The sequence below is a fragment of the Salvelinus sp. IW2-2015 genome, linkage group LG7 (genome assembly GCF_002910315.2).
Source record: "Salvelinus sp. IW2-2015 linkage group LG7, ASM291031v2, whole genome shotgun sequence".
NCBI lineage: Eukaryota > Metazoa > Chordata > Actinopteri > Salmoniformes > Salmonidae > Salvelinus > Salvelinus sp. IW2-2015.
The window spans coordinates 23718486-23741631 of record NC_036847.1 but is presented as its reverse complement, the minus strand read 5'-3'; the positions used below and the strand labels follow the sequence as shown (position 1 = coordinate 23741631).

General features: G+C 41.7%; 2 protein-coding genes across 4 annotated transcripts in view; one reads left to right on the top strand and one right to left on the bottom strand.

Moving 5' to 3' along the window:
* Positions 1–5158: 5158 nt before the first annotated feature.
* On the bottom strand, positions 5159–13990 carry apex2 (APEX nuclease (apurinic/apyrimidinic endonuclease) 2). Of its 2 annotated transcripts, none has more exons than XM_070444558.1 (6): positions 13847–13990; positions 10364–10447; positions 9844–10027; positions 9525–9668; positions 9323–9392; positions 5159–8644 (listed from the first exon to the last, which is right to left on the bottom strand). In XM_070444558.1, coding segments are annotated over exons 3-6 (1398 nt in total). In that variant the 5' UTR covers positions 9846–10027; positions 10364–10447; positions 13847–13990; the 3' UTR covers positions 5159–7462. The 2 variants fall into 2 exon arrangements, with proteins under 2 accessions (XP_070300659.1, XP_023847227.1); XM_023991459.2 differs by lacking the exon at positions 13847–13990 and adding an exon at positions 11502–11705.
* A 336-nt stretch (positions 13991–14326) lies between these two features.
* The window catches only part of LOC111966630 (protein bicaudal D homolog 2), a 43438-nt gene continuing 34618 nt past the window's right edge, over positions 14327–23146 (top strand). Inside the window, exons 1-2 of one of the 2 annotated variants that reach the window (XM_023991457.2) lie at positions 14327–14690; positions 15425–15752. In XM_023991457.2, coding sequence (XP_023847225.1) covers positions 15507–15752 — 246 coding nt within the window. In that variant the 5' untranslated portion in view covers positions 14327–14690; positions 15425–15506. Of the gene's footprint in view, positions 14691–15372; positions 15753–23146 lie in introns of both variants that reach the window. The other variant, XM_023991458.2, reaches the window with a different exon arrangement.

Below are 23146 nucleotides of genomic sequence, written 5' to 3'. Positions count from 1 at the left end.
GTCCAAATTTGAGATTATTGGTTCCAACCGCCGTGTCTTTGTGAGACGCAGAGTAGGTGAACAGATGATCTCCACATGTGTGGTTCCCACCGTGACGCATGGATGAGGAGGTGTGATGGTGCTTTGCTGGTGACACTTTCAGTGATTTATTTAGAATTCAAGACACACTTAACCAGCATGGCTACCACAGCATTCTGCAGCGATACATTCTGCAGCGATGGTTTGCACATAGTGGGACTATCATTTGTTTTTCAACAGGACAATGACCCAACACACCTACAGGCTGTGTAAGGTCTATTTGACCAAGAGGGAGAGTGATGGAGTGCTGCATCAGATGATCTGGCCTCCACAATCACCTGACTTCAACCCAATTGACATGGTTTGGGATGAGTTGGACCGCAGAGTGAAGATAAAGAGTGAAGGAAAAGCAGCCAACAAGTGCTTAGTATATGTGGGAACTCCTTCAAGACTGTTGGAAAAGCATTCCAGGTGCAGCTGGTTGAGAGAATGCCAAGAGTATGCAAAGCTGTCACCAAGGCAAAGGGTGGCTGCTTTGACGAATCTAAAACGAAAAATATTTAGATTTGTTTAACACTTTTTTTTCGTTCCTACATGATTTCATGTGTTCTTTCAGTTTTGATGTCTTCTCTATTATTCTACAATGCAGAAAATAGTCAAAATTAAGAAAAACCCTTGAATGAGTAGGTGTGTCCAAACTTTTCACTGGTACTGAATATCAGCTAAGCTTGTGGGGCTGTGTGCGGGGAACCTATATATGCAATTACAGTTGTCACCACTTCAGGGCCTGTATTCTTGTTCCATGGCATGCCAAGTTGAATGGCTGGAACCAGGTTACCGAGATCTACCGCCCAAAACCACTCCCTTTTCCTGGGATAAATAACTGTGAAAACCAGTTAATTATAATAAATGATTTATAAACGTCCCCTTTTCAGGATCGTCTTTCAAAGATAATTCGTAACAATCCAAATAACTTCACAGATCTTCATTGTGAAGGGTTTAAACACTGTTTCCCATGCTTGTTCAATGAACCATAAACAATTAATGAACATGCACCTGTGGAATGGTCATTCAGACACAAACAGCTTGCAGACGATAGGCAATTAAGGACACAATTATGAAAACTTAGGACACTAAAGAGGCCTTTCTACGGACTCTGAAAAACACCAAAAGAAAGATGCCCAGGGTCCCTGCTCATCTGTGTGAATGTGCCTTAGGCATGCTGCAAGGAGGCATGAGGACTGCAGATGTGGCCAGAGCAATAAATTGCAAAGTCCATACTGTGAGACGCCTAAGACAGCGCTACAGGGAGACAGGACAGACAGCTGATCATCCTCGCAGTGGCAGACCACGTGTAACAACACCTGCACAGGATCGGTACATCCGAACATCACACTTGCGGGACAGGCACAGGATGGCAACAACAACTGCCCGAGTTACACCAGGAACGCACAATCCCTCTATCAGTGCTCAGACTGTCCGCAATAGGCTGAGAGAGCCTGGACTGAGGGCTTGTAGGCCTGTTGTAAGGCAGGTCCTCACCAGACATCACGTGCCTATGGGCACAAACCCACCGTCGCTGGACCAGACAGGACTGGCAAAAAGTGCTCTTCACAGACGAGTCGCGGTTTTGTCTCACCAGGGGTGATGGTCAGATTTGCGTTTATCGTTGAAGGAATGAGTGTTACACCGAGGCCTGTACTCTGGAGTGGGATCGATTTGGAGGTGAAGGGCCCGTCATGGTCTGGGGCGGTGTGTCACATCATCATCGGACTGAGCTTGTTGTCATTGCAGGCAATCTCAACTCTGTACATTACAGGGAAGACATCCTCCTCCCTCATGTGGTACCCTTCCTGCAGGCWCATCCTGACATGACCCTCCAGCATGACAATGCCACCAGCCATTCGGCTCGTTCTGTGCATGATTTCCTGCAAGACAGGAATGTCAGTGTTCTGCCATAGCCAGCGAAGAGCCCGGATCTCAATCCYATTGAGCACGTCTGGGACCTGTTGGATCGGAGGGTGAGGGCTAGGGCCATTCCCCCCAGAAATGTCTGGGAACTTGCAGGTGCCTTGGTGGAAGAGTGGGGTAACATCTTACAGCAAGAACTGGCAAATCTGGTGCAGTCCATGAGGGGGAGATGCACTGCAGTACTTAATGCAGCTGGTGGCCACACCAGATACTGACTGTTACTTTTGATTTTGACCTGCCCTTTGTTCAGGGACACATTATTCCATTTCTGTTAGTCACATGTCTGTGGAACTTGTTCAGTTTATGTCTCAGTTGTTGAATCCTGTTGTGTTCATACAAATATTTACACGTTAAGTTTGCTGAAAATAAATGCAGTTGACAGTGAGAGGACATTTCTTTTTTTGCTGAGTTTATGAGCAGCATGGCGTGAAATGGAGCTGTTAAATTATATGCAATGTCTAAATCTGGCTTCTCTATGGTCTTTGCATGATGGATCAACTCGCAGGGTGGGGACAGACAGCCCATCTCAGTACCGAGCGCAGTTCACAATGCATGTAGACCTGTCATCTCATCATGGTAACTTTTTTTCTTGTGATAGGTATGCCTACATTTGCTGCAGCATAGCCTATGTATGTTACAGTAATATAAAGACAGAATGCGCTTCTAATTTACCCATCTCCATCTGGCTTTGTTTTTTTAATTGTAAAGGTTATTATATTTTTAATTGCAGCTCCAGAGTATTAAAACAGCCTTTCACTTGAATATCATTGCTTTAAATCAGTGAACGTGTGAGAAAACTTGTCATTATGGGGTATTGTGTGTAGATTGCTGAGGAATTGTATTTATTTAATCCATTTTAGAATAAGACTAACGTAACAAAATGTGGGAAAAGTCAAGGGGTCTGAATACTTTCCGAAGGCACTGTAGTTGTACCACATCCTTTCTGATGATATGAGTAGACTACACACCTCATGCTCTTTGCGGAAGTGACAGAGATCCAAGATATGAAACTTAAATACCTATGCAGAACAATATTATTTTTTTACTAGGGCTGTCAGTCAATCAAATAAATTATTATTATTACTAAGTCTTGCATAGTTTGTTCTGTGTTTACGTTACATTGAAATTTCCTAACATTGCATTGATTTGATCACAATTCCCACAGTAGAGCAGAACGTTGATAGTGTTAACTAAAGGGGGAAACTAAAATAAGATGAGTGAAGTTCAATCTAATTCTTCTCTGCGCGGGCGGAAATTTCTTCTGCGAGGCAGTCCAATGGGAGCTGCGCTGCAGCTTAGAGGGAACACTGACGCACACATCGTTTTTACAGGGGTTGGAGAACACTCACAGCCATGGGCTTCTCCAGAAGAATATGGTAGCCTTTCTTTGCCAGTGCTATGGCAGGGTCCTGGACAAAAAGACAAGAAAACACACTATCCTAGAACAGCAATCATAGATTCTAAATGTTAACATGAGTGTCATTCTCCTTTTTGACACTGTAGCATCAAAAGGGCAAAACACTTTTAGGAGTAGCCTTGTCAGACCCTGTGCATCCTAAAATAGTTGTTGAAATGGTTGATCAGATTCTGTGACATAGCTAGCAAATTTGATTGATTGAGTAACATGTATCCTCTTCTACTATAAGCTTATGATGACGGTCTGGGGTACAAATGAACACAGCATCCACAACCTTCTCTCTTGCTACTGTACCATGCCAATCTGGGAGAGGAATATAATCAGTAGCATGCAAACTGTTAAGACAGGTGTTAAGACATATTATGCATGCAAAATACACTTGCTTGTACTTGACATTCAGTGACATAACAATTTCCTTAAGCTATCATGGTGTCTTATGTCATGCTTATGGCAATATGACACTGGTTATGAAGTATAGTTCAAATGAGATGCTACCAAATAATGGAGGGAAAAAATGGGTGTGGGCTGACATTGACTTAACACTCACCAGCAAACACATTTTCATCTGCTACTCTGTGTTGCTTCTGAAGTTTCTCTCGTGCAAATTTCCTGGGATCAGCCACTCCAACGACCTACTATGAATTTGAGTAATCACTGTTGCCATTATCATCACTTTTACGTGAAACCTTAGTCAAGACCGAATAGCTGGTAGCACACTTCAGTTCTGATGGAAAGAAGTTGTGAATGACTTAGTGGGAAATCCTATATCTTACCAAGATCAGACGGTCAACTCATTTACATTCTTTCAGTCAGTATTGACAAGATCAGATGTGGAGAGCGGTTGGGGAGTCTTACACTCATGCGTTGATGGAGGCAAAGTGTGAGTACGTCTCCCCACGGTTCCCAGCTCCCACCACAATGCCATCCACAGGTGATGCCATGATGACTGTATGGTTACGTCTCCGATTTTGGTGGCCTCTCCCCGGAAATGTCCCCGATTAGCACTCGGAAAGAAAAAATAAAGTTCAATTGAGGTTGATATTTCAATAATCAAAAGCTGTATCCAATCCAATTTGCAGGTTAAAAGGATGTCTATCCCGGGACCGCTGGTAAACACTCCTTTGCTTGGCTGCAGACCTATGAGAATACATTGTAACCACCACATGAACAACCATTCCCATGACCGTAAAAGCATCTAACAGCATATTGGTAACCAAACTTGGGTGATTAAAACATGACTAAAGTAATCAATTTCTGTGTTATAATTAATAAAAGTAGTCTAATTTAAAGACGAAAATGTATAGTTAAATGCCCTTTTCCCCCACAGCTAAAACAGATACAAGAAATAAAAGGTGACATTCTATACTGTCAAATAAAACATTTAATCTCAAATCCAAAATGCAGGAGTAGACAAATTAAAGTAACGAGTAAAGTGTCGAGTGAAAATCTCACTTTTTAAAAGTCATATTGATGATGTCATCCTCGTGAATAGGATAAGATGGCCAATCAGCAGTATACCCACGTTAATAACTTTAATGACCGCTATATGCACACACCATTCTGTTGTTGGGGTATTCCCACATCATTCCAACACAGAACAGCTGCTATTAAACATACTTAATTACCTTATTTTTTTAAAGGAAAATATTTCACTTATTGTAATTCATTGGTCACATTTCATAGAAATCTGGAAACACTGGACAGTTACTTTAAAACATTTAGCTTCACTGTCCAAATAAATACTTACGGGAGTGCAATTTGTTTCCCTTTTACTGACAATATATAGTGACGGTCACATGATCATAGAAAAAAACACTAGTAGTATGCTAAAGGTATAAACAGGGATACATTTCAGCAACAAAAACACAACAAACATCAATCATCCCAGAGAAATCTTTGACTGCGTCTATAAATTGCAAAAATCAGATAACTAYAGATTAGGATCTTTCTTCTAGAAACAATTGCATACAATAAGCTACAGTAGATCAACTGATAACCTACATTGGCCAGAGGCGGCAGAGAAATGTATGCATCATCTCTGCTTTGACCACTTAAAAAAATATGGTCTTTGATATGACGTCGTCTTCAAAATGGTGTCATGTCCGCGAAAAAAACAAAAAACACTTCCCCATCACGGAATTTTGATTGAATAAAAGTCCCTCACATAATAGAAGTGTCAACAACCTGTATTTATGTGAAAGAAAATGTATCTAAATATTAACAATGCTTGACATTTGTTCATATAAGACATTTACATTATTTGACCATGAAACATGTTTTAAATGTAAAGAATAATATTTCTGTATACAGCACATAGGCTACTAGCACTGTACAGGAAAAACAGTTGTGACTCCATAAAACCATTGTCCAGTCTACTCACTAGAGGAGCTAGAATACAAAACAGGTACATTTGAACAAAGCAAGTGTTGCTGGACTTTTACTGTGGTCAAAGAGCTTAAAGTGGGGTGCCCGGACACTATAGGGTACAAATATAGCACTGTACAGGAAAAACAATCCATTGTGTGTGTCCATAAAAACATGGTCCAGTCTACCCAGTAGTCCCTAGAATACAAAACAGATTAGTTTGAACAAAAAGCTAGGTCATAGGAAGCTTTATGTCAACCTTTGAACAGTAAAACACATCCCAGCAAACATGCTCACATTGGCATGATAGAAAGGTCTGGAACCCTGTGTTGGGCTTGGTGTGGGCTAGCCCKTGCCCACATGTGGCCAATGGGATATCAGCACCATGGACAGCTACCGTTTCAGAATGTAATGTTGTAAGCCTATCTTCGATTATGTGGCCCAAAAACACATTGTGATTTCATATTTTAGTCTATTAAATGAAGACAGTCTCTCAGGGACTGCCAGGGAATGATGGCCGATATACTGCACAAATGCTTCAGTTGCAGATACAGGTGCTGCTCATGTCACAATTTATACCGGTGAGCCAAGGAGTTTCGTTTGGAACTGCATGAGAGGAGTTTCAAGTTTCAATGTCACATGCACAAGTACAGTGAAACACACACCTTGCGAGAGGAAGTGAGGGGGGGGCTCGGTTGGGGAGGAGAGAGAAACTGCATGGGAGTAGAAGCAGATACTGTAAGTATTGGCAGTGGCTAAGTAGGTGTAAGGCCCTGCGGTGTTCTGTTCCACAACACAATCGACAAGAGCATCACTATGACGAGTACATGGGGGAATATTCATTCAGAAGGCAGATTATTACCTACAGCAGGTTTTCAAATTCCCTACTACAAATAGATACATGTTAAATGAAAAGACAATTAAGCTCTGCATCCTAATATATTACAGATGTTTCAACACATCTGTAAGTTAAACATATTGGTCTGAGAATCATCAGACAAAAATATAGATTTTTTTGGGCCGTCTTAACTAAAACTTCTATAGTAAAGGTGACCAATTTTAAAGGAAACTACTGCCATCAGCACTGTGTTGAAAATCAAATAGAGGAAATAGAAAGAATATGGGGACTAATGGTTGCACAAGAGCCTCCTCAGCTCTTGACATGCAAAGTTGAAAGACCATAAATTAAAATKTAAAATATTCATAACCATAGGAAGGATATGAAATCTTGGCATACATAACTCCATATTTGAGCTCTATAGAATGATAAATTACATTGAGACAATGGTAGAAATAATGATGCGGACCTATGATGATCATACTTGAGTCCTGCTACCATCTAGAGCGCATAAAGAACACAGCAGCACACAAGGAATATTATTTTCTGACAATAAACACTGTATATTCATGCTCATGCTGCATTATAGATGAAGAGAAACAGATCACTCTGTGACTAAGTTTAACATCCATTGTAATTTCATAAGCAGTAAATAGACAACACCAACAGTAGCTTTGGGATGCTTGTCATATGGTGAGAAAGTCCTCAATGTGATTACGTGAAATACGTTAGAGAAGTTAAAACTTAATTTACAAAACTGTCTTTATTTTACTAATATATCACATTTACAGATTAACAATGCTTATAAAAACACTACATGGATGAAATGTCAGTGCGTTTCTACAGCATAGTCACTATTTTCCTTTATCCACCCAGGAAAAGAAGTTACAGCGAGCCTCAGGATTGGATGCATGACCCTGAGGGCGGTTACACACAAAGAACTGCTTGCCCATGTTTGGACCTGCCTTCTTGACTGTGCGGAGTACACAGGGTTCCCCATGAGACTTACAGGGGGGCGGTGGGGGTGGCCCACGCAGGACCGTCTTCCAGAACCCACCCAGTGAAGCCCCCTTCCTGAGACATGGGGGGTCTACAGTAGCCTCTGAAGCCAGGGCTACATCCTTCCCCTGGTTTTGATTATTGACACCCTGTATGTTGCTGCCCGGTTCATGGACATTGTCTCCCATACAGACACCCTGGGGATCTTCTGTGCGCGTGCCTGGAATTGAAGGGACATCTTGTCCTGCAGAATGTCCTCCCTTGAAGGTATGTGGTTGTGATGGGGTCACTTCATTTCTCTCTTCTCCCCTCTCACACTGACTCACAGGGTCTTCCCTGGTTGGGGCCACAGGCATGGATTTGGGCTTGAAAAAGGCTAGGAGGTTGCCCTGGGGCTTTGGGGTAGCAGCCTTCAGTGTCATAATCTTTTTGCTCTTTGGGACACCAGATTCCACTGCCAACTTCCGTTTCTTTCCAGTGGAGCTGGTCCCTGCTGATCCCAGTGGATTCAGGTTCTCTCGGGTCTCCCCAGTCTCCTGAGATCCTGGTAGTGGGTCCCTGCAGGCCTCTCTGGCAGGTTGTTGTTGGTCCATCTTGACGAGGAAGCGTGAGAGTTTCTGCTGCCTGCCAGCGAACTCTGGTAGGTTGCGGGTACAGAAGGGAGGCAGCTTGGAGCTGGACAGGAGGGGGCAGCACAGTTTCCCCCAGACAGGGCAGTGATCAGACCCCTCCACCTCTGGCATGATGTCTGCTGCCACAAACCCCATTTTAACCAAGGGATGGTCTGCGAAGATGTAGTCGATACGTGTGCCATAGTTGGTCTGCCTGGCTCCAGTCATAGTGTTCCAACAGGTGAAGGCCTTGGAGCGTGTTGGGTGAAAATGGCGGAAGGTGTCCACAAACTTGCCGCTGCTGAGGGGTTTTGATGAGGTATTCTCAGACTCTTCCTCATCGTTTTTTCCATAGTCCTTTCCTTCACTGTCATCAACCAGTAAACCGTTTAGCCATTTCCTGCCGGGGTGATCATCAAAATCATCCTAATAAAAGTAAACAGATAGGAGTAACAATATGTCAGCTATTAATAAATTGTCGGGGGGCTAGGGTCAGTCTGTTATATCTGGAGTATTTCTCCTGTCTTATCCAGTGTCCTGTGTGAATTTAAGTATGCTCTCTCTAATTCTCTCTTTCTCTCTCGGAGGACCTGAGCCCTAGGACCATKCCTCAGGACTACCTGGCATGATGACTCCTTGTTGTYCCCAGTCCACCTGGCCGTGCTGCTGCTCCAGTTTAAACTGTTCTGCCTGTGGCTATGGAACCCTGACCTGTTCACTGTGATTACTATTATTTGACTATGCTGGTCATTTATGAACATTTGAACATCTTGGCCATGTTCTGTTATAATCTCCACCCGGCACAGCCAGAAGAGGACTGGCCACCCCTCATAGCCTGGTTCCTCTCTAGGTTTCTTCCTAGGTTTCGGCCCTTCTAGGGAGTTTTTCCAAGCAACCGTGATTCTACACCTGCATTGCTCGCTGTTTGGGGTTTTAGGCTGTGTTTCTGTACAGCACTTTGATATATCAGCTGATGTAAGAAGAGCTATATAAATTCATTTGATTTGATTTAATAAACAGATGTCAAAACTCAAAAGTAAATATGATTGTCTGAATGAGGACATCAAACCTATCACCTGAAAGAATTCTGATTACTTCACTTACTATGTAATCTGGGTCACAGTGATCTATGGGCCGGTGGGATGTATTCACATCTCCCAAGATGATTACACGGCTGGGTGGACGAGTCAGAGAAAACAAAGAGAAATTAGACTTCCAATAAAATGCATTGAACAAATCTCATATCAGTTTGTCCCCTATTATGATACCCACCCAACCCAAGCCCTCCTGCATATAGCCCACTCACCTCCCAGCTTCCAAAATTGCTTCAGCCCGACATTGAAGCAGCTTGTAGAACTGCAGTTTGAAATTTTTACGTTCAGGCTTTTCTGGGTCAGCTCGTGGGCAGTATACATTGATAACCGTAACTGTTTCAGGTGTGTCTTCACACCTGTGAAAAAGCAAGTGGGCACACAAAGAAACACTCAGATCATTGGGGAAACACAATGGCTTTTCAGTGCCACAACAAGTTAACAATTGATACATTCCATGACATTCATTCAGAAAACCTAAAGAATAGCATGGGACAAATCATGTGATAAAGGTCTATTTTTTYCCCTCCGTACATGACTCTGTGCTGTGTGAGAACAGCCCTTCCCTCGTTGTCCAGGAGCTGTAGCTCCTCACTGGAGAACTCTCTCGGGTCACCATAGCATCCAATGGTCCCCTCGTGGTTGGTGGTCAGCAGACCGGTCAAGCCCTCCTCTGCAGCAAATGGGGTGGCACTGTCTTTGCAGTAAGTAGCAACTCCTATTTAATAAACAGATTAGGGAGGTACATATTAATGTTGGAATGTGAAGGCGCAATAGGAGAACATAGGACTCAAAACATCCTTTAATACGGAATACTATTTCTGTGGTGAWTTTTTTTAATTTTATCGGGAATTTGTGATAATGGAAAAATGCAATCCATGGGAACTAATTCAAACAGACCGGGGACACTGTTACAGGGGACCCAAGGGTCATTGTGTCTTGCTCTCTGATATAAAAGGGATTATGTGGCTATTTTGTTCAGATGAAAATGACTGAATCTGGGCTTGCGTGATCCTGAAGCTCAATACTTTGGAAAATGATGAATGGTCCCAACCTGAGTAGCCACTGCGTCCACGACTAAAGCTGAAATAGGAGTTATAACCTTCAACAATAGCAGTCCTCTCATCCAACAGGTCTCCTGTCACAGACAAACACAGGATGACACAATCAGTAACGTAAACTCACCCTATTCCGTACAAATGTACGTAACCGCGACATTCAAACGAGGCTACAAAGAAAACTAATGGGACTGTAGCGACTGTGTTGACTTTAAAATCGGGGGTGTGAACTAAGTTTCTATTCAAGCGTTGATCGACATGGTAATGGCTCTATACTATAGTATTGGAGAAAAGTTGAAAAAAACGGACCCTCCGTTACATCTTGACGTGTCATGTCGTAACATACAGCACGCATAAAGCAACTATTTCTGTCTTACAATCTCTCTCCACCAGGTGTAGCACTTCTCTCATCGTTTAAAAACAAGAAATGGACAGTGATGGGGTAATGGGGGATACCTAGTCATTTCTTCAGTCATCATTGCATGCGATCATCATTCTCAAAGCCGCTGTTTACTTCTAAGATCACTTTAGCACCGCCCTAAAAACCCGATTCAAATTCGACACAAACCTTCAAATAGGTATGTAATGACACATTATATAAACTCTTTATAGTGTTTTATTTACATTTTAGAAGCGATAAGGTGATAAGTTGGACAGATCGAGTGAAAAAAGCAATTTTCCCACAGGACATCTGTCCTTCTCACTATCACGCATTAGTTTCGCTTCCCCACACGCCATTTWAAAAAAGACCCGACGGGGCTCAATGCCTGCTTGAATTATGCAGAAACGGGCAGTGTTTAGGTCATGTAATTGATTTTGTTGGAAAGGGGAGAAATTGTGCTTTACAATGGTATTGACATTACAGTTGACCTGGAAGTATTACGTTTTTGGGGCGCTAAATAAGGGCAATTGTACGGACCAAGGCGATGTACGAGTTTACGTTAGATAGCCTAGCAGTAACATTGTCAGAGTTCAACATGTAGCAGAGAATGTTACATGCACTGTACAATCACATTTATCATATAACTTCTGTTACATTATCAAGTTAGCCCGAGTGCCAATCTGTTTGCCCTAGCATGCCTGCCAACTCCTTGTTACTCACATATACTGTACTCTCCCGCGTAAAATTCTTACTTGTTACTTTTTGTCTCTTGTACACATACGATGTCAGCATCCAGCGACTCAAGCGCCTTTTTAATTCCGCCCTTGAAAGTCCTTATGCCATTAATGTTCCAACTGACAATCTTCATGGCTTTACGACACTCGTGACCAACTTTTCACGTATTTTTTTACAATTTGCTTTACAAAAAATTGTACTTGAAACGTGACGACTGGATAACACGGAAGTGACCCGGAAGTACGTACTCGAATAAGACATTTGACAGAGTTTCTAAACCCAGAGGCACAAAATCGCTACACGACTACCTTGACTACTGTTTAGTCGTGTGGTCAGGTGCCACAAAAAGGACTTAGGAAAATTGCAATTGGCTCAGAACAGGCAGCAGCACGGCTGGCCCTTGGATGTACACAGAGAGCTAATATTAATAATATGCATGTCAATCTCCTGGCTCAAAGTGGAGGAAAGATTGACTTCTCACATACTTGCATTTATGAGAGGTATTGACATGTTGAATGCACCGAGATGTCTGTTTGAACTACTGGTGCACAGCTTGGACACCCATGCATACCCCACAAGACATGCCACAAGAGGTCTCTTCACAGTCCCCAAGTCCAGAACAGATTATGGGAGGCGCACAGTACTACATAGAGCTATGACTACATGGAATTTTATTCCACATCAAGTAACTGATGCAAGCAGTAAAATTAGATTTTAAAAAACGGATTAAAAAAAAACGTATGGAACTGTGAAGCAACACAAACATAGGCACAGACACATGCTTACACACACACACACACACACACACACACACACACACACACACAACACACACACACACACACACACACACACAACACACACATACTCCAAATCACATTCACACACACACACACACTATACACACACACGTACACTTGGATTTTGTACTGTAGATATGTGGTAGTGGTGGAGTAAGACACTGAGGGCACACAGTGTGTTGTGAAATCTGTGAATGTATTGTAATGTTTTAAAAATTGTATAAACTGCCTTAATTTTGCTGGACCCCAGGAAACGTAGCTGCTGCCTTGTCAGACTTACTACCTCGTTGTAGTTATACACGTCGCGTTCAACCAGTTAGCATGTCCTGAATCATTATAATTTGTAAAAATTCTGAGTGAATACAATTGCACTAGAATTGTCATATTTTTTAAATAATGTTTTAATATATATTTTTTATTTATATATATTTTTTGTATGTATTTTGTATTTTCTTGTTTATACCTGTGTTTTGTTTTGTTAGACATGTTTGATGTAGGGATGTAAGTTGTTGATCATTTTGTATAATGAATTTAAAAAATAAAATAAGTTTATGCTCTTCCAATAAGAAAAAGAGAACATGGATGAGAAGCATGCAACGAGTTGTATGCGTTGTTTTTAACTGTTTATTTGACATTATCTTTGGAATGAAAACTTTTTGTAACAGAGTAACAATTGATTTGATAAAACATAATTGTCTATATGCGTGTGTGTGTCTGTCTGTAGCATAGAGATAGATAGAGAACTCTAGTGCCCAAAACCTTGTTTTAGCATGACGACTTTCACCATTTTGAAGTTGTCAACTGGGTTGGACTTCTTATGGGTTAAGGAAGGATCACATAATTCCATCCAGGTCACCAGTAGGGATCAGCCAATGAAGTATATCCGTGAGCAAACACTCCATAACTGCAGGTGGCACTAAATCGCCAACCTTGGCTTTATACCTTTTCAAACTACACACTCCGGGACTGTATGCACCTTTTCAGTTTCTTTGCCAACTCATAGAAGTAGTAAAAGAAGAAGAAGATTATTGACTACTTCAAAACAGGGGTTGGAACCAAAATTATTGTCAATTTTTACATTCTGAACAGAACCGTTTAGAGCCCCCCCAAAAAGTACCTGTTTATATTGTTCCTTTCTATTCCTTTTTTAACCTCTGATTTTTTTTTTTACATGAAGCTCAACATTAAATAACTTCACCAATCAGTGCTGATAGAGCAGCTTAGTATGGAGCTGGCAAGCAATAGCCTAGTGGTTTATATGCGTGATAGACAGACAAGTGTACAGTGCAAGATGAGACTTACATTATGTGGGTGGGGAGGGAGCGAGAGAGGGAGGAGRAGGCTTGGCTTGAAACACTGAGAATCTTGTTATGATATGCATTATCTGAATTAGGCCCACAGAATTATATCTACGGATGAGCGGCTTCTATGAAGTAACTTTGAATGTCTTTGAACTTCTGAGAGTTGCCTTAACATTGGACCAGAGCTAACGTTAGCTAGCTAGATAGCTAGCTAACAAGCTTGTGTGTGCAGAGCAGCACCAGAATAAAAATACGTCTTACCTTTTTGTAGTTAATAAATCCAATGTGAAACGTGATAACTATAGTATCCTTAACTAGCATTGAAAAAGTGAATCAATTCTTCTCTAATTAAAAATCTCTCCCTAATTTCTGAATCACGCTTGTAACTTCGCCAGTAGGATACAGTATCCTATCCTTCGCAGGGGGAAGGGCAGGTAGCATAAACAGACTATAAAATATTTCCATCTGACAGGCGGGCACTGGAATATGTTTCTGAGTGAGAGYCAGGGCTTTATATAGGTACTTTGTTGCGTTTTTTTGTGGGACTGAAAAAAACATGCCAGGAACGTAAAATAACATGATTAACCGTTTCCCATGCTTTTAAAATAATGGTTCAGTTCCAGAACAGTATAGATCACTTTCGTTCCCAGTTCTGATTCTGTTCCTCAAAAATTGTTTTTTTTCTATTCTGTTCCTTGAACCGGTTCCAACCCTTACTTCAAAATGGGAATGGCTTTAATGTCACTGCCCGTGCTCTCACGGACGCCATAGTAGTAGAGATTCAATGATGCGATGTCTGTAAGTCTATGATCTGTAGTCATTCCAAATGTTGTGACACTGGACGTTGCTAGGGGGCAGTCTTTCACTGGTCTGTGTCTACTCACTCTCTCGTTGCTTCGGCGCGCAATGACTTTCAAAGTGCTAACTCAAGCTAGAAAGCAAAAAGCACATTGGCTGGAAAACCGGGGCGGTTAGCTTGTCCACACAGAAACTCGACGAAGAAGTGTCAAATTCTCTCTGAGGGTTGCCGGTTAGCTTAATTTCGACACAAGATTTTGAAATAACAATCTGTACTTTTGGCCACAAACGTGAATCGATATTGGAGGTGAGTAATTTAGCCAGCTAGCTAATGTTAGCTATGCGCTTGATTGATATGTTAGCGGCTGAAATTCTAGGTAGACAATTAGCCTAGCTAGCTCGTCTGACCACAGATAGCTAGAAGTCTTTGTTTTGACAGTTCTGACAACTAACTAGTGTAGCTARCTAAGAAAATGGGAACGTTGGCTAGCTATCTGCAAATCTTCGTGTCTGTTAACTGTTAGTTCGTTTTAAGAATCAACTTAAAGCGTTAACTAGCTATTTCGCTAACTACTGCTAACAAATTAAATATAATTGTATTGGTCGCCTACACATAATTTGCAGGTACACCGGAATGCTTCTAGTTAGTTTCCAACATGGTTGGCAAGTTAACGTTAGCCTATAAGCTGATTGAATGCCTGCACACAGTAACGTTAGCTATAGACGGACAGTTGCATTTTTCTTTACCCTAACAACAAAGATCACAAGTAAAGMGACTGAGAGGAGCCAGTTAAACTCATCTAACGTTAACCACATAATCTGACTCGTGACCGTCTGTGACTGGGCTGCCAAGTTTATTATTCACTTCACGCCATTTTAGCCAGTTGTCAGCTGCCAGCAACTCTTAGGATAGCAAATTATATTGTTAAATCTCAGGTTAGTTTGAAGTTGCTTTCAACTCATTGGTTACTATTTGTGGCTTTGAACAGGTTGATGACACAATCAATGTTCCTGGGCTGTTTTCTTTCTCCTCCCCCACAGCGAGCAGTAATGAGGCAGGAGGATTGAAAGAGGAAGCAGGTGTCTCAGCGGAGTATTGGGGAAGGAGGTGGAAGAGGACAGGATGCTTGAGGAGGCAGGCCAAGCAGGGACTGAGGTGGAGCTAGATGAGATGGAGATGGAGGGCATGGACCTGAGGGCGGAGGTGGTGAGACTGAATTTGGAGCTCCGGGAGGCCAACGAGGAGAAACTACAGGCGGCCCGTTATGGCTTAGTGGTACTGGAGGAGAGCGCTGAACTGAAGAAGAAACACACCCAGCTGGAGGAGGAGTACGACACCCTCAAACAAGAGCAACAGCAACTCAAAGAGGTCAGCAGAAATGTTCAATGTCTATAGCTATACCATCCTTAATTCCAACTGTACAGCTACTACTACGTGTGCATGGTGGTGACATTTTCTGTGATAGATTTTGTATTGCTTTGTCTAATCAGGCTCCACACTAACTACTTAAGTGTGAACAAGTGCCAGTCACACGCTGCTCTGTATTGACCAACCTGGGATTAGCCACACAATGGACTTCCTTTTAGGACAGAAGCTTTTAGCTAAACTGTTCTAAACCAAGAAATAATCACAATCATAATGTTGCTTGGGAGTCGTTCTTAATCCAGTGTTACATAGAAATGTATGAATTTGCCTACTGAACATTTGATAGGTTCCATGAAGATACTCTATCATGTTGAACTCTGTTACTAACTTGGCTGAATGACAGTTTCCCCAAGACTCAAGAGGCATAGCCTAGGGTTCATATGAATCATTCAGTTTGTGTGATAGAGGAGGACAGGTCGGTTTCTGCTCCTGTAGTGTCGTATGATGTTGATGTGATACTGTTTATCTCTGCTAGGGATCTGTGATGGAGGGATGAGAGCACATTAGTCAGCATATCCCATGTTGGAAGTGGAAACTGGAATTAATTTTAAGCTGCTCTGTTGAATGTAGACTGCATGGCATTAGAGGGGTGAACAGGGCAGGGAAAGATATTATTCGTAGCATGCAAATCATTATCACTGGTATAAAGGTTAAGCGGCATTCATGTAAATAAATAATCTCATAAAAATGTATATTGTAAAGGAATGTACCTGTCTCTTATACACATCTAGATGTGTATAAGAGACAGCGGCATTCATGTAAATAAATAATCTCATAAAAATGTATATTGTAAAGGAATGTACAGTCACATTCTGACTATTGTTTTTGTTAATTAATTATTCCATCTAGTAGCATCCAACATAGACCCTGCACAAATAGGTCTACCATTCTGTTTTAAATGCCTCATTTTAAAGTAAAATTATTTTTCACTTTCAAATGTATGCTAAACAAAAACAAATGATTTCATATTTGAACAAACCATAACTCTTGTGCACAGTGACGACTTTGAACAATTTACACAGGGGAAAAAACTAACATTTTACTGGAAAAACTGTGCAGAATTACAGTAAAACTCCCTCAGTTTTATTGTTACCAAACTTTGTATCTTCAGTTTGTCCTGTAAATGTGTTTTTGTAAAATGCTCAGTGTAAATTGTTAAATTAGTCCTTGTGCATAGAGTTCTATGGTTTGTTAAAGGCCCAGTGCAGTCAAATGTAGTTKCCCTGTGTTTTTATATATATATATTTCCACACTGAGGCTGGAATAATACTGTGAAAATTATGATAATGCCCTTTTTAGTGTAAGAGATGTTTGAAAAGACTGCCTGAAATGTCAGCCTGTTTTRGTGGATGGAAGTTTTGGCCTGCCTGGAGACATCACCAGGCGGTAAATTAGTTGATAGACCAACAAGACACTTCCAAACCTCTGCCATAACAGCTAGTTTTCAGTTTTCCCCTCCCCACTCAGGCCACTCCCAGACAGTCCTAGCTTAAGGAATTGTTCTTTGCTAAGAATCTATTTATTTCTTTTTGACCATTTTAATTGAAAACACAGTAAGGTACTTAATTGTTACCCAGACATAATTTTATATWATGATTTTTTTTTTAAGGCTGCATTGTAGGGCTGGGCAATATCTATTGAATTCGATTAATTCAAATGTATGTTTTTGCGTGATATTCCAAATGACCGTATCGCAAGAATCAAGTTTGTATTTTTCACTTTCATGAGCGTTTATGTCTGTTTGTGTCTTTTTGGTCTTGTTTCCTTCGCTCCTTCTGTGCTGTGTGCACCTTACCATTTACACCAGAGATCTGTTTATAATGACGAGATGCTCATGTCTCTACCCTAACAATGGGAGTCGTTGTCCCACATGTGGGAATGCAGGCAATAAGCTTAGATCCAAAATAAGTTCATAAAAATGTATTGGGTTTATTTTGGACCGATTTTTGGTGAGAGTGAAACCCCTCGCTTCTTCCTCTCTGTTTATACAAACACACCAAGCCCCTCCCCCTGCCACTCACAACAGCAAATATGAGAGATCACTTCTTCTAACAAGCGGTTTGAACTCCCTATTTGCATTTGAGGTTTGGTCCAACAGAATTGGTCATATGGACACATGAAACACATTGAAACATTATTTTACTATAATAGAGAAGTTAACGATACCCTTTTAATGTCTCAACTCCGCCAATTGCGACACTACTAAAAGGGGATTGTCATTGAACATTGATTCTGGGAAATGTATGCTCACTTTGTCACGCACGGCATTGCGGTACCATGTACTGCTTGCAGCATTTTAGCCAAAGACTGTTATACTAGCTGTCTAGTCTGTGTTTTGTAAATGTGCAATAAGCGTAAAACATAATTCTATAAGGAATTGGCAACCCGTTCTCATTCTGAGAAAAGTTAGGTCCCTTGATTTCAACATCTGAACAAAGTGGACAGGCTAGCATGCTGTTCAAACTGTTRTGAGATGGACAGTAGGGTGTGTTCAATCATAACAATTTAAACTGTTATGCCTTGTTAGCTTGCAAATAGATCCAAGTCAACTTGAATATAAAGATAGATAGATAGATATATAGTTCACCAGGCAGACAGCCAAAACCATGCATCGGTAATCAAAAGATCTATAGGCTATCGCAATGCTGTGTCTCTCAATTTCTTGACTTGCAATGTCTCGCGCAAGTTCATTAAAGTACGGCCTATCAACAAATAGGCTAAGCTATTCTACATGTGTTTTTCATAGCGCATAGGCTATATCTTGGTAATCTGTATCTTGCAGTGCCTCGTATATTCACCTAAAGTATATATTAGGCTATCAATGAGTATGGCTAAGCTATTCCTTATAATGTCAGTGAATTGAAGTTGAACATCGCCAAATGCATCAGTTTAATTAGGCCTAAATCTGCAATAAAAAGTATTGTGCCTATATCTTATTTAATGAAACCCTGGCTGGCTGTTGATGTCCTAGGTCAGGCTCTCCAACCCTGTTCCTTGAGAGCTAACTTCCTGTAGGTTTTCACTCCAACCCAGTTGTAACTAACCTGATTCAGTTTATCAACCAGCTAATTATTGAATCAGATGCRCTAGATTAGGGTTGGAGTGTGAACCTTCAGGATGGTAGCTCTCCGCGAACAGGTTTGGAGAGCCCTGTCCGAGGCAATCGATCGCGGGGGGAGGGCCTCCCCGCTAAACCTCTTGGAAATGGCAAGTTTACTTTCTCATCCATAAATGCATCTCAATTCAAAAACGGTTCAGCAGTTCAAGTCAGCAGGATGGGGGGCATTGTTATTAGGAAGTACATCGACACATGAAATATTTTCACGACTAGAATAAAGTTCATTGGGATATGATTTTTTAGGCTGTATTGCCCAGACCTACCGCCCAGACCTTGGGCCTTTAAACTTTGAAATCAATGGTTTTTGTTTTGTATACATTTTAAAGTGCAGTCTCAGCGTAATTCTGTTACAATGGAACTGCCCATCATGCATTGCATGTTGTGAGTAAATACCATATTTTATGTAACTGCATGTTCGAAAGGTATACCAAAGGTTGCTTGTTCACATTTCTTTAGTCAATTACATAATCAGACCAAATCAAATCAAATCAAATCAAATTTTATTAGTCACATTATACTTGTCGCTCTGACGAAGCTCTGACGAAGGCCGTGTGGCCGATACGTAAGCTTATTAAATATCGGTGATACTATCAAGAGCAGTGTGCGGTTTCCTTTTCTTCATCTTGTTCAATTGATGCCATCCACCTGCAAATAAGATTGCTCAGATGTGCGAGTGCCTTTTTGTATTTGTATTATTACTTGTCCGAAAGCTGAAGTCACTTGTCAGCCCCCAAAAGGCCAGTAACACCATTGGCCAAAAGCATTGAGTACATAGCAGAGATCAGAATATTTTTTCTGCACTTGCCCATAGACGAGGGAATCATGACATAGACAAAACACCCAATATACACTGCTCAAAAAAATAAAGGGAACACTAAAATAACACATCCTAGATCTGAATGAATGAAATATTCTTATTAAATACTTTTTTCTTTACATAGTTGAATGTGCTGACAACAAAATCACACAAAAATTATCAATGGAAATCAATTTATCAACCCATGGAGGTCTGGATTTGGAGTCACACTCAAAATTAAAGTGGAAAACCACACTACAGGCTGATCCAACTTTGATGTAATGTCCTTAAAACAAGTCAAAATGAGGCTCAGTAGTGTGTGTGGCCTCCACGTGCCTGTATGACCTCCTACAATGCCTGGGCATGCTCCTGATGAGGTGGCGGATGGTCTCCTGAGGGATCTCCTCCCAGACCTGGACTAAAGCATCCGCCAACTCCTGGACAGTCTGTGGTGCAACGTGGCGTTGGTGGATGGAGCGAGACATGATGTCCCAGATGTGCTCAATTGGATTCAGGTCTGGGGAACGGGCGGGCCAGTCCATAGCATCAATGCCTTCCTCTTGCAGGAACTGCTGACACACTCCAGCCAATGAGGTCTAGCATTGTCTTGCTATAGGAGGAACCCAGGGCCAACCGCACCAGCATATGGCCTCACAAGGGGTCTGAGGATCTCATCTCGGTACCTAATGGCAGTCAGGCTACCACTGGCGAGCACATGGAGGGCTGTGCGGCCCCCAAAGAAATGCCACCCCACACCATGACTGACCACCGCCAAACCGGTCATGCTGGAGGATGTTGCAGGCAGCAGAACGTCTCCACGGCGTCTCCAGACTCTGTCACATGTGCGTGTGAACCTGCTTTCATCTGTGAAGAGCACAGGGCGCCAGTGGCGAATTTGCCAATCTTGGTGTTCTCTGGCAAATGCCAAACGTCCTGCACGGTGTTGGGCTGTAAGCACAACCCCCACCTGTGGACTTCGGCCCTCATACCACCCTCATGGAGTCTGTTTCTGACCGTTTGAGCAGACACATCACATTTGTGGCCTGCTGGAGGTCATTTTGCAGGGCTCTGGCAGTGCTCCTCCTTGCACAAAGGCGGAGGTAGTGGTCCTGCTGCTGGGTTGTTGCCCTCCTACGGCCTCCTCCACGTCTCCTGATGTACTGGCCTGTCTCCTGGTGCGCCTCCATGCTCTGGACACTACGCTGCAGACACAGCAAACCTTCTTGCCACAGCTCGCATTGATGTGCCATCCTGGATGAGCTGCACTACCTGAGCCACTTGTGTGGGTTGTAGACTCCGTCTCATGCTACCACTAGAGTGAAAGCACGCCAGCATTCAAAAGTGACCAAAACATCAGCCAGGAAGCATAGGAACTGAGAAGTGGTCTGTGGTCACCACCTGCAGAACCACTCCTTTATTGGGGTGTCTTGCTAATTGCCTATAATTTCCACCTTTTGTCTATTCCATTTGCACAACAGCATGTGAAATGTATTGTCAATCAGTGTTGTTTCCTAAGTGGACAGTTTATTTCACAGAAGTGTGATTGACTTGGAGTTACATTGTGTTGTTTAAGTGTTCCTTTATTTTTTTGAGCAGTGTATTTAGTGGAGCCAAATCTTTTCGAATAGCCTATTGAACTCTGCTGGAGCTGTGGCATGAAGTGTGTGCCGAAGTGTATAGATGAAGTGAGTGAAACAGTCAACGAGCCTCGCTGGCTGTGCGTCTTGTGATGGGTTGTAAGTCATCATGGGCTACAGAGCAACTCTGATGTACTCACAACTGGATCATTATAAACTGATTCACATGTTTGTCTCACTCTTCTCTTATTAGGCTACTATATGCATTTTAGGTAGGTTGCACATTGCTAAAATAATATGGAAATAGGCTTAGACCAACTAGGCATTTATTTCATAAGCTTTTCTCAGCTGTAGCCTGTTTTATTTTGACTTGTCATCTTGATATTTGTTGTTAAATTTCACTTCTTGTGGCCCAAAATATTTGTCATTCAAAATATACATATGAGAATAGCACGGACTCCGACTTCCATAATTATTCCCATTTAAAAGCTGCAACTTTAGGACATCAAATCAAATGTATTTATATAGCACTTCTTACTTCAGCTGATATCTCAGTGCTGTACAGAAACCCAGCCTAAAACCCCAAAACGCAAGCAATGCAGGTGTAGAAGCATGGTGGCTAGGAAAAACTCCCTAGAAAGGCCAAAACCTAGGAAGAAACCTAGAGAGGAACCAGGCTATGAGGGGTGGCCAGTCCTCTTCTGGCTGTGCCGGGTGGAGATTATAACAGAACATGGCCAAGATGTTCAAATGTTCATAAATTACCAGCATGGTCAAATAATGATAATCACAGTAGTTGTCGAGGGTGCAGCAAGTCAGCACCTCAGGAGTAAATGTCAGTTAGCTTTTTCATAGCCGATCATTAAGAGTATCTCACCGCTCCTGCAGTCTCTAGAGTTGAAAACAGCAGGTCTGGACAGGTAGCACGTCCAGTAAACAGGTCAGGGTTCATAGCCGCAGGCAGAACAGTTGAAACTGGAGCAGCAGCACGGCAGGTGGACTGGGGACAGCAAGGAGTCATCATGCCAGGTAGTCCTGAGCATGGTCCTAGTGCTCAGGTCCTCCGAGAGAGAAATTAAACACTATTAGACTATTTCTGAAAATATTCTTCATAAATGTATGGTTTTATGATATTTCAGATAGGATTAACCTTTTGTAGTTTGATTCGCAACGGCAAGGAGTTTTTCTTCTTCTGGTTTCACATGCATTTTTGTCTTATTTTTTTTCAATTTAAAGTTTTATTAAGTTTTCAAACAACCAACCAAACACATTCCACATTCACAGATGTGACAGAGTTAAAAAAAAAATAATAATAATAATAAAATAAAAAATGTTATATATATACATATATACATACCTACATATACATACATACACACATACACACAAATAATAATTATAACAAAATTTAAAATGTAGAACTTGCAGCAGCACTATCAAGGTTCTTATTTGCTATTTCCAGCCTTAGCTGAGATGACGAGCCAATGATTAGTTTTTAGATTTTACAGCACCTTACACAACACGCATCTGCTCACCTCCCCGCTCCCCCCATATCACTCTGTGCCAATTTGAGATATAGTGGAGTAGTGGAGACCAGAGTCTATCAAACTTGGGCTGTCTCTTGTGGAGGTCATAAGTGAGCTTTTCAAGAGGGAGAAAGTCAACAATCTGGTCAATCCACATTTTAAATGTAGGAGAGGTACTAGAGCCCACACTAGAAGGATACATTTCTTAGCAAAGTATGTAATGGTCATGAGCAAATTTTCTCTGTCAGGATCAAGAACAAAGTCCTGCTGGCATTAAAAGATAGAGACACGGGGTCATATCAAACTGTACATCTAGTATT